The following is a 12446-nucleotide window of genomic DNA, read 5'->3' on the forward strand; positions in this document are numbered from 1 at the left end:
GTCAATGAGAGTTATAAGTGAGCAATGGTTGCAGAGCTGGACCTTTCAATATTTCTTTAAAATTATTTTTACCCAACTAAATTATTTAAAAAACTCTTCCAGCCTTCAGACTCTAAGAAATGTAATACCTGCAGCAGCTAATCTACACCCAGGGCCCAACTGGTTCTCAGCACTTTCCTGTAACTACCTGACCTCAATAGGTTGAAGGACTGAAGCACATCACCCTTCCATTAGCCATACGGTGATTAATGAAGTGAATTGTGAGGAGAACAGCTGAAAGCTTTGCCAGTTATTTTGTTACAAGTTTTGTATCTGTCAATCTGTCCTTCAAACCAGAAGAAGAGCAATATTTTGCAAAGGTAATACTCAAACATGTTGGCCTAGTTCATTCAAAGTCTTTCCTGGCAGGAATAGGCATAGACCTGACAGAGGACCCTTATAGTAGAAAGTATAGTGGAAAGGATGCCATCTTGGAAGCTGCCCACAACCAGCTAGGGTCTGCCAGGTGATGTGCTGATTTAGCACAACTGCCCTGTCCCTACTTAGACCTAGAATTGGGAATATCACAAACACTAGCCTGCAAACAGTAAATTTCAAGAGCCACACAAGGGGTCCACTGAAACCTTAATAAGCAATGTAATTTTAGTTAAAAGGTACCATCTGACATATACATTTTCAACCTCTTTCCCTCTTGGTAACAATCAGGAATGAAGTTTGTGATAACAGAGGGAACACAGTCAAAGTGATACTTGACAACAGGGTAAACAAATGTGTAATTCAGAAGTCTAATTTTCATTGTTCAGAATTTGGCCACAGCAGCTTATCATATGAATTTAGTTAGGGTTCCAACAACCTCATCACTCACTGAGGCTCCATGCATATTCTCCCTTGATGTATAGAGTATGAAGGCAATGGATCTTTATGGGTCTGCTGTGTTCCCTGGAAGCCATGGGGCTATGCCCAACACATACTCTACCTGAACTTGAGAGAAAAGTAACCCACACCTTAAGAAGTCCTCGGTCTCATTATGTCATTTTAACCACATATTTGATCAATCATCCTAAAGCTGGGGAAGGATGGAATGGATAACAAAATATCACCTGATAAGATACTAGATGCTGGAAGAAGCCTGTAACTTAAAGAAGCCTCTCACATCATGATTTAGTTATTACTTTTCTGCATTGTTTCCCCCTCTTTCATTTGTTACAGTTTTTCCTACTTTACTTTGACTGTGTAGATCCACCAGAAGGATAGCTACAGATGAGATAAATGAAGGGAAATTAATGCTTTCCAGTCTTTCCGGCAGATGCATTTTTCCTCAAGTATTTTCTTGACTTTACCTATCATTTTTTTAAAAATGTATATTGTTTAAAGCACCAAAGAATACTAGGAGAGTGGTGATGATTTGGTACTGAATATCACCAGGATATTTTTAAAAATTACCTCACATTGATGTGTAATTTGCATTAAGGAAGGTAGGTATCAGGCCTGAATCTACATTTTTTGCACACCAAAAATGCTCCCTGCATCAGTGGGTCTTTTGGGTGTGCCAGAAGTGCAGTTTGGGTCTCATCATATAATAAAACAACAACTTTGTTGATAAGCAATCACCAATTTGTTTGATTTTGTGATAAGAAAAACAGTGAACAAGGTAGCTGTTTCATGTACATATGTTTGTTGTAGTAATTGCCAGGATTTATATGACATGCATTCTGGAAGTCACTCAAATGATATTCATTACATGAGTTACATCAGAATACTTTCTTACAGTAGTTTGCATTCAACAGTGCAGTGCATGTGCTACAAAATACAAAAGTTTTCCTTTGCTCAAGTATTTCCACCAGATTGTGTATGTGAACTGAGACCTGCTAAAAACAGTGTTTTCTGAAATTGGAAAGGCTCTACCCAATTGCTTCTTTAGCACAGTACCACTTACTTCCATGCTAGAAAGCCCCAACTCCAGGTCACTACTGCAGATATATTTTGCCATCCTGGGTGGAGAAAGGGAACCAGACTCAATAAACAAGATACGGCAGCTCTGACGGACAGAGCCACCCAGGAAGAAGTAGTGAAACAAGACTGGAGACCCAACTTAGCCTTATCTCCGTCTCCCTCTAACTCTCCATAAAGGGCCAGCCACTCTGATACCATCCTTCCCATCTGACAAGTTAGTTTTCTGCCCTCATTGTGTCATTTTCAGCCAGCATGTGTGCAAATAATATCTCCGGGTCATAAATGACACACATCTCCAGAGATGAGTGGTTTTTCTCTCTATGGGCTCAATCCAGCAAAGCACTTAAGCAATGGGAAACCATTGGGACTAATCAGAGTTCTTAACGTTAAACACATGTTTAAATGCTTTGGATTGGGGCCACACTGTTCAGCATCTCACAGGGCTGAACCCTAAATATCTCTGAGTCTAGGCTGATAGTGACTAACCACCACCACCACCTTTTTGGCACCAACTGCTTTGTGGCAGTCCTATTAAGGGAAGTATCAAACAGGTGACAGACTGCTCTCTATGTCATTATGACACCCGGCTCCAGAGAGAGTCAGTTCTCTCCTTCTCATTGTTGATTTTTATATTACAATAATATGTTCCAGGGGGTACCATGGCTACCACTTTTTGAGAAAGACCCAGCAGGAAACTGTCTAAAATAATGAATGAGTCAGAAAAAGGAAGCACAGTTTGAAGTTATAGGTACAGTGCTCATTCTATGGAAGAAAATTACTTCACCTCTAATACTGCCAGGCCCCTAAATTTAACAAGCACAATCATTCAAAAATGATATAGCAGTATTAGCTGTCTACCCTGCAAATCCACCTCTTAGAGCTGCAGTATCTCTCTTTTGAGATCTAATTAAGGCTTCTTGAGAAACTATATTTAACAGAAAATTGGCAAAAGACCGGAGGATTCCTTTCAATTCTGAACAATTCAATCACTGAGATAATATTTTAATGACAGGATTCTTTTTTTAAAAATGCATACTGCAAAAAGCCGCCAAAGTGCCAACTAGTGCATGAACCATCTCGATAGTGTCCAATATAATTTCTAGCATCTTCAGATCTACCTGGCTTTCAATATTACTGCTAAATAGACTATCTCATAGGATTCATGAAACCTTCTACTGCTATACACCAATGCACATTACATAAACCCAGTGACCCTCCACCAGGTAAGCTATTTCAAGCCAAAATTCAGCTTTTATTGCTTACTGTTGTAATGTTGCAGAATTTAGAATTTTTTTGAATGTCATACCAACAGATAATTAAGATATTTTTGAAAGATCCTGCAAAAAACAAATACAGGCTGGAGTGGGTACTTGTTAAAGCTCTAGTTATACAGAATAGAGACTAAAGCAGTTCTACAGGCCTTAACATATTTGCTATTGAGTCAGAATACACTTAAATCTATAAAAAGAACAAGAGTACTTGTGGCACCTTAGAGACTAACAAATTTATTTGAGCATAAGCTTCCTGTTCTTTTTGCGGATACAGACTAACATGGCTGCTATTCTGAAACCTGTCAACTTAAATCTATGTATTTTTGGAGAAGTATAATGAGCTATTCAAGAGAGCTTTATAATGAAGTCTTCAGGACAGAGCAGACCTAAGAACACTGCCTGAAGTAAAGCAGGGTTTGCTGAAGAGGACTTTACTAGAGTTAGGAGTATAGGAATGCTCTGCCCAGCATACTAAGCTACAGAGTGAGTTTCCTGTGGCTCACAAGTGAGATCCACTTGCAACATTTTGCTCTTTTTTCAGAGGCTATCTAACTTCATTCTGGTGTGCAGCAGTTCTGAATCTAATGAATCAGAAAAAAAAATCTATGTTCTATCAACAAGAACGTATTTGGATTTAGAGCTTTTAAATAAATGCCCAGTCCAAGGTCTGGTCACCTTTATGTAAATTAAAATGCTATAATATAAAAATATTCAATTATCACATTTCATATGATGGGTATACAATCACTATACTTACCATAAATACCTACCTAAAAAGAAAGATAAAAATAAAATAAAATCTCCACCACAGCAAGCATCTGAATGAACTCCATAATTTAGGTATCTATTTGTTTTCACTACTGCTTATTAAACTAAGGTTAAACATCTGGAAAATGTTTAAAAAACAGATAATTTCAAAAGGAATATGATTTAGCAAAATGCTAACTGTTTTATGTTAATTTTTTAAAATAGTATTGGTAGAGCACATTGTCAGGCTCTCTTACACAAGACAAACTATTCATATCCTGAAAAACTGTATTGCTTGAACAAACTTGTTCTTTAAAAATCCTACTGCATGCAGATGCAGTATTAAATTCTAGCAGACAATACAGTATATTCTAAAAATCCCTACAAGCATTCATTTGATCCACATTGCAGCAGCAAAAACGGTAGAGGGGAAAAATGCTTTTAACACAGAAGTGTCAGCTCTATATTAGTTTTCTATAAAAAAAGAATGCATATTGTCAAAGTTCCTTCCCCACTCTGAACTCTAGGGTACAGATGTGGGAACCTGCATGAAAAGACCGCCTAAGCTTATTCTTACCAACTTAGGTTAAAAACTTCCTCAAGGTATAAACTTTGCCTTGTCCTTGAACCCTATGCTGCCACCACCAAGTGTGTTAAACAAAGAACAGGGAAAGAGCCCACTTGGAGACGTCTTCCCTTCAGAAAATATCTCCCCTAAGCCCTACACCCCCTTTCCTGGGGAAGGCTTGATAAAAATCCTCACCAATTACTAGGTGAACACAGATCCAAACCTTTGGATCTTAAGAACAATGAAAAAACAATCGGGTTCTTAAAAGAAGAATTTTAATTAAAGAAAAAGTAAAAGAACACCTCTGTAAAATCAGGATGGTAAATATCTTACAGAGTAATCAGATTCTAAACATAGAGAATCCCTCTAGGCAAAACCTTAAGTTACAAAAAGACACAAAAACAGGAATATACATTCCATTCAGCACAACCTATTTTACCAGCCATTTAACAAAAGGAAATCTAACACATTTCTAGCTAGATTACTTACTAAAACTTAACAGAAGTTCTGACCTGCATTCCTGACCTGGTCCCGGCAAAAGCATCACACAGACAGAGAGACCCTTTGTTCCCCCCACTCCAGCTTTGAAAGTATCTTGTCTCCTCATTGGTCATTCTGGTCAGGTGCCAGCGAGGTTATCTTAGCTTCTTAACCCTTTACAGGTGAAAGGGTTTTGCCTCTGGACAGGAGGGATTTTACAGTTTTGTACACAGAAAGGGGGTTAACCCTTCCCTTTATATTTATGACATGGCCCCAAAATCACAGATAGGGTGAAACACTCGCTGTGATTTCTTCCTGGAGCTCTAGGAAAAAACAGAGTTAATAAGACACATGCATCTTTAAATATAATACCAAGTGTATAAAGACTAACAATATTTTCCACATCTCAAGGATGATTTTAACCAGTTGATTCTGGGAAACTTTCATGGGAGAGTGCATCAGCCACTTTGTTAGAAGTTCCTGAGATGTGTTGGATATCAAATTCAAAATCTTGGCGAGCTAAACTCCAGCGAATAAGTTTTTTGTTATTTCCTGTGGCAGTATGAAGCCACTGTAGTGCAGCATAGTCGGTTTGCAGGTGGAAACACCGTCCCCAAACATATGGGCATAGCTTTTCCAGAGCGTAGACAATGGCATAGCATTCTTTTTCACTGACTGACCAGTTGCTTTCCCTCTCAGACAGCTTCTTGCTGAGAAACACTATAGCATGGAATTCTTGATCCAGTCCTTCCTGCATTAAAACTGCTCCCACACCACACTCGGACGCATCTGTGGTTACAAGGAACGGTTTGTCAAACTCTGGGGCCCTTAGTACAGGGTCAGACATGAGTGTCACTTTAAGCTGGTTAAAGGCCTTCTGACACTCTTCGGTCCACTGAACGGCATTTGGCTGTTTCTTTTTGGTTAGGTCTGTCAGTGTGGCGGCAATTTGGCTGTATTGTGGTACAAATCACCTCTAATATCCAGGCAAGCCTAAGAAGGATTGGACCTGTTTCTTTGACTTTGGGACAGGCCACTTTTGGATAGCATCCACTTTGGCCTGTAGAGGGTTGATATTTCCTTGACCCACCTGGTGTCCAAAGTAAGTCACTCTGTTGAGACCTATTTGACACTTCTTAGCCTTAACAGTTAGTCCTGCCTCCCTTATGAACTTGAAGACTTTTTGTAGATGTTCCAGGTGTTCTGCCCAGGAATCCCCAAAATGTCCCCAAAATATGGCCACATCATCAAAGTAGGAGACTGCATATTCTTCCAATCCTGCTAGGAGACCATCTACAAGTCTTTGGAAGGTGGCGGGTACATTCCTCAGCCCGAAAGGAAGCATATTAAATTCATACAGCCCGACATGTGTGATGAAGGCTGACCTTTCCTTGGTGGATTCATCTAGCGGTACCTACCAGTACCCCTTGGTTAAATCCAAGGTAGAGATGAACTGGGCCCGTCCCAGTTTCTCCAATAGTTCATCTGTGCGTGGCACTGGATAGTTGTCTGGGCGAGTCACAGCATTTAGCTTATGTTAGTCCACGCAAAAACTTATCTCCCCATCTGGTTTGGGAACTAGAACCATTGGAGATGCCCATGCACTGCCAGAGGGGCGGATTACACCCATCTGTAACATATCCTGGATCTCCCGTTCTATAGCAGTTTTAGCTTGAGGACACATCCGGTAAGATTGGGCTTTAATTGGGTGAGCATTACCTGTGTCAATGGAGTGGTATGCCCGTTCAGTCAGTCCGGGGGTGGCTGAGAACGTTGGAGTGTAGCTAGTGCACAGGTCCTTGATCTGCTGTCACTGCATATGCCCATGGATCATGGAAAGGTTCACCTCTTCCTTGCCACCATCACTTTTCCCTACATAGTAGACACCTTCAGGCCACTCAGTGTCATCTCCTCCCTGGGCTGTAAACTGACAATCCTTTTATTCTCTGGAATAAAAGGGCTTTAGGGAATCAATATGGTACACCTTAGGCTTTCGGTTGGAGGTGAGGAATGCTATGAGATAATTAACAGCTCCGAGGTGCTCTTGGACCGTGAATGGCCCTTCCCACGACGCTTCCATTTTATGGACCTGGAGTGCCTTTAAGACCATGACCTGGTCCCCTACTTTGAAGGAACGCTTTCTGGCTTGTTTATCATACCAGAGTTTTTGCTCTTTTTGAGCATCCAGTAGGTTTTCTTTAGCAAGGGCTAAAGAGGTTCGGAGGATATTTTGTAGGTTGGTTACAAAGTCCAGAATGTTAGTTCCTGGAGAAGGTGTAAACCCCTCCCATTGCTGCTTCACCAACTGTAATGGCCCCTTAACCTTGTGGCCATATACAAGTTCAGATGGTGAAAACCGTAAACTGGGATGTGGTACAGCTCTTAGGCAAAAAGCAACTGCTGCAACACTAGGTCCCAATCATTGGAGTGCTCATTTACGAATGTACGTATCATGGCCCCCAAAGTTCCATTAAATTTCTCCACCAGGCCATTTGTTTGATGATGGTAAGTGGTGGCAACCAAGAGATTTACCCCATTAGCTTCCCAAAGGTTTTCCATAGTTCCTGCCAGGAAATTATTGCATCTGTGAGGAGGTCGGAGGGCCAACCTACCCTGGCAAAAATGTCAGTTAGTGCCTGGCACACACTTTTAGCCCTGGTGTTGCTTAGAGTTACTGCTTCCGGCCATCGGGTAGCAAAATCCATGAAAGTCAGGATGTACTGCTTTCCTCTGGGTGTCTTTTTTGGAAAAGGACCCGGAATATCCACAGCTACTTGCTGAAATGGAACCTCAATGATGGGGAGTGGCTGGAGAGGGGCTTTGACCAGGTCTTGGAGTTTCCCCCCTCTTTAGCATACCTCATAAGACCGGACATAGGTAGAAACATCCTTGCCCATTCCCTCCCAGTGGAATGACCTCCCCAAACGGTCTTTGATCCTGTTCACCCCAGCATGGCCACTCGGATGATTGTGGGCTAAGCTCAAGAGCTTTACCCGGTACTTAGTTGGAACTACCAACTGTCTCTGAGGATGCCAGTCTTCCTGGTGTCCACCAGAAAGAGTTTCCTTGTATAAAAGTCCTCTTTCTACAACAAACCTGGATCGATTAGAAGAGCTGAGAGGTGGTGAGTTGCTCCTTGCCGCCGTCCAAGCTCTCTGGAGGCTTTCATCTGCTTCCTGTTCAGTCTGAAACTGTTCCCTTGATGCTGGAGACATCAGTTCCTCATTGGATTGTGGACCTAGGTTTGGTCCCCCTGGAAGCGATGCAGTTGATAGGGCTGTTTCCATTGACTGTAAACAGCTCTCTGCTGGTGCACTATGTTGGGGTTCAGGGTCCGGCTGAGCCTCTTGTGTAGGGTTATCGGCTGCTGCTGGTTCTGGTTCTGGAACTGGCTCTGTCTGGGTCTCTGGGACTGGATCCACTACTGCTGTTGCAGACTTTGGCATGGGGTCCAGTTCCATTACCTCTGACCGGGTCCTGGTAGAAGTTTCCGGAACAGAGCTAGGCGGGACAGCTTGCTTAGCCTGGCTGCGGATGACCATTCCCACCCTCTTGGCTAGCTTCACATGATTGGCCAAGTCTTCCCCCAACAGCATGGGGATGGGATAATCATCATATACGGAAAAAGTCCACGTTCCTGACCAGCCCTTGTACTGGACAGGCAACTTGGCTGTAGGCAAGTCAAAAGAGTTTGACTTGAAGGGTTGAATAGTCACTTGGATCTCTGGGTCGATTCAATTGGGGTCCACTAAGGAAGCATGGATAGCCGACACTTGTGCTCCAGTGTCCCTCCACGTGGTGACCTTCTTCCCACCCACACTCACAGTTTCCCTCTGCTCCAAGGATATCTGGGAGGCATCTGGGCCTGAGGACCTCTGGTGTGATTGTGGGGCAATGAACTGTAATCTGTTGGGGTTCTTGGGGCAGTTGGCCTTTATATGCCCCGGCTCGTTACATTTAAAACATCATCCAGCTGACGGGTCACTGGGGCGAGATGGGTTGGTGGAGAATGGTGTGGCAGGACAATAAGGTGTCTGGAGTTTTCCTTGGTGTGTAGTTGGGGCCTTGGGCTATCCCTGGTAGTAGGGTGAGTTCGGAGGTTGTCCCTTATGGTCTCCACTCCAACTGCAACCAGGATTGTTCCTCTCTCCTCCCTCTACCCATTTTGTTCCAGTTTGCCCCTTCTGATTTTCACCCCAACTGCTACTAGTTTTTTTCTTTTCAGCCACCTCCACCCATTTGGCTCCAATCTCCCCCGCTTCGGTTACAGTTGTGGGCTTCCCATCTAGGATGTATCTTTCTATTTCCTCAGGAACACCCTCTAAGAACTGCTCCATTTGCATTAGGATGGGCAACTCTTCTGGAGTTAACACTTGATCCTGATATCCAGGCATCCCAATGTTTCACAATGTGGTAGGCATGCCAGGTAAATGACACGTCTGGTTTCCACCTTAGGGCTCTGAACCGCCGAAGGGAATGCTCGGGGGTTAGCCCCATTCTGACTCTTGCCTTGGTTTTAAACAGTTCATACTTGTTCATGTGTTCCTTTGGCATTTCAGACCTCGGCTAAGGGTCCACTGAGCTGCGGCCTCAGCTCTACCATGTATTGGTCTGTAGAGATGCTGTACCCAAGGCAGGCCCTTTCAAAGTTTTCTAAGAAGGCCTCGGTATCATCACCTGCCTTGTAGGTGAACTTTCTGGGATGGGAAGTGGTACCTGGGAAAAGGATTGCTAGGGTTTGTTGGTATATTCTGCTGAGCCTTTGCCTTCTCCATCTCCAGTGCATGTTTCCTCTCTTTTTCCTTTTCCTCCACAGCATGCTTCCTCACTTTTTCCTTTTCCACCTCAGCATGCTTCCATTCTTTTTCCTTTACCTCCATAGCTCTCCTGTGGGCAGCCTCCATTTCATTTTCCTTTGCCTCCATTTTTCTACAGTGTGCAGCCTCTTTTTCCTCCTCAGCATGCGTCCATTCTTTTTCCTTTACCTCCATTTCTCTCCTGTGGGCAGCCTCTAGGGCTTTTTCTGCCTCTTTCGCTGCCTCCAGTTTGGTTAACTCCAGTTTGTGTTGTGCCTTGGTTTCTGTCATGTTAGCCTCTCTGTTTTTAACTAACTTTACACCCGAGAATTAGAAAGAAAACAACAAAACAAAACAAAAAAAACCTGGCTTGTAAAATTTTTGTGCTGTAATGTGATACCTATGTTCTCTGATAGCTATTCTCAGCCTACAGAAAATCCTTTGTTTCCAGGCAAATAGACAGAAAAACCCTCTAGTTGCTCTTAGCTTAAAAAAAAAACAAACCTCTTCAGGTCTGTGAAAAACTTGTGAATTTCCCTGCAGGAGGTTAACTACCCCGCCTTTAGGTAGAGAAAACTCCAGCTCAAAAAGAACAATCCCTTTTGTTATGCCTGTTGCTCTGGCCCCCAGGCAGAGACAAAAAAACCCAACTGCTTTCAGCTTAAAACCTGCTTTCAAGCAGCCCAAAGGAAAAAAAATGTCCTTTTAAAATCCTACTGTGCTTCTGGTTCAAAATGATCCCAAAAAAATCTCAAATTGATCCCACCACTCTGCCACCATGTCAAGATTCCTTCCCCACTCTGAACTCTAGGGTACAGATCTGGGGATTTTATAGTTCTGTATACAGAAAGGTGGTTACCCTTCCCTTTATATTTATGACACATATAATAGCAGTCTATTTAAAAAGTAGGTAGATCTTTTCACCCTTTTAGAGAGAGAAGTTTACATCTGTCTTGAATTTTGTAATGAATTTGAGCTTTAACTCCACAATAAACCCAAGACTAAATCAAAAAGCACTATGAACTTCAGTACAACTGACAGACCATATTGTATCAAGACCCAAATAACTTCTCATTCTATTACAGAGTTAAGGAGTTATTGAGAACACTGTTATGAGATTATTTACACAGTATTATCCACATTGTGCAATATGTATCTATGAAACTGTCATTCCTTTTGTTTTATGGAATATGTTCTACTCCTTTAAAAATTATAAGCAATGCTCATGTGTGTAAAGTTTGGCAGCCATTTTGTTCTCAGAATTCAGTGGAGGCCATCACCGAAGAGAGAAACACTTCTTGTGAGAAGACTTTACTTTTTTTCTTTCTGGTTTTGTTGCTCTATTGATCTGAACTACAAATAATTTAGACTGAAAATATATCTTTGCTCTTTGTATATGGAAAACACAACAGATAACGGCATGTGATTTTCTGCTTATATACACTAGCGGAACTCCATTGACTTCATACATAAGATGAGAATTAGGCCCATATTCTAAAATTAGTTCTCATTTCAGTAGGTTATCTTACTTTTGTCTTTTTCAAAACAATATGCATATGGCAAAGCAAGGCAGGTTTCTTCTACTTACTTTCCAATTGCATTGGGCAGTCCTGTAAGTTGATTGTCATCTACTTTTAGCGTTGTAAGCCTTTTCAACAATCCTACAAAACAGAGAAAGGTATTTTAAATGACAGATATGTGGGTAGACAGGAGTGATAGAAAAGTAAAATATTTCTTGTTATGATTTTTCATATATTCCCATAACTTGTTTATTTTCTTAAATAAACAAGGGTATTTAATACCAAATTCATTTAGACCCTGATTCAGCACAGCACAGCACTTTATACTTATGTCCCATTGAAGTTAATGGAAATAAAACATGCTTAAAGTTAAACATGTGCTTAAATATTATCCTGAATAAGGGTCACTAAAGAACAAGCTTAAGTACTTTCCTCAATCAGTGCCTTAGGAGAATCTGTGCTAGTTTACAGAAAATACACACAATTTTCTTTCATAAACGTTAAGGGTATAATCTAACTGCTGTCTTTCCATTGACTTTGTTAGGAGTTGATCAGTGATCAACTCCTAACAAAGTCTGTTCTAAGTACATATTGTACTATTAAGGAGTTATTGCAGCATACACATTATACCTCCAATCCTGAATGCACATGTGCACATGCTTAATTTCAAGTACGAATGGAGTTATTTATGTGCTTAAAGTTAAGCACACACACAAATATATGCATAACTGGGGTCTACATTCACAGATAGGGAATGTGAAACTCCCGTATTCCGATGGCAACAATAGCAGGAGTTAAGAGAAAAGAGTAATGGACTGACAAAAAACAACAACAAAACAACAAGAGTTTTTGGTTAAACTGGTTCCCTGAGCGCCTGTGCGGCGCTAAGAAGGCTGCCACGCAGCTTAGAGAGAACTTAGGTTGTGACCTAATTAAACAATCCATGGCCTCCTATCTTTCTTCCAGAGTGGACGGCCAATACGGGAGCGTTTCCTGTAGCATATTCATGAATGCAAGGAGGAGGGTGTCTGTTCCCTGTTGGTGCAGATGTGAGAGGCCCACCACCCCCTTATTTAGCTTTCCTTCAAAGGGATACTTTACTTCAAATCTT

At 41.7% G+C, this 12446-nt stretch overlaps 1 protein-coding gene across 4 annotated transcripts in view; it reads right to left on the bottom strand.

The window, feature by feature from the left end:
- LRRC7 (leucine rich repeat containing 7) overlaps positions 1–12446 on the bottom strand; it is a 380755-nt gene that overhangs the window by 119810 nt on the left and 248499 nt on the right. For all 4 annotated transcript variants that reach the window (XM_043490855.1, XM_043490857.1, XM_043490856.1 and 1 more), the window contains exon 11: positions 11404–11476. In XM_043490855.1, the coding sequence (XP_043346790.1) occupies positions 11404–11476 (73 nt within the window). The remainder of the gene's footprint in view (positions 1–11403; positions 11477–12446) is intronic.

Source organism: Dermochelys coriacea, chromosome 8 (genome assembly GCF_009764565.3).
Source record: "Dermochelys coriacea isolate rDerCor1 chromosome 8, rDerCor1.pri.v4, whole genome shotgun sequence".
Taxonomy (NCBI): Eukaryota; Metazoa; Chordata; order Testudines; family Dermochelyidae; genus Dermochelys; species Dermochelys coriacea.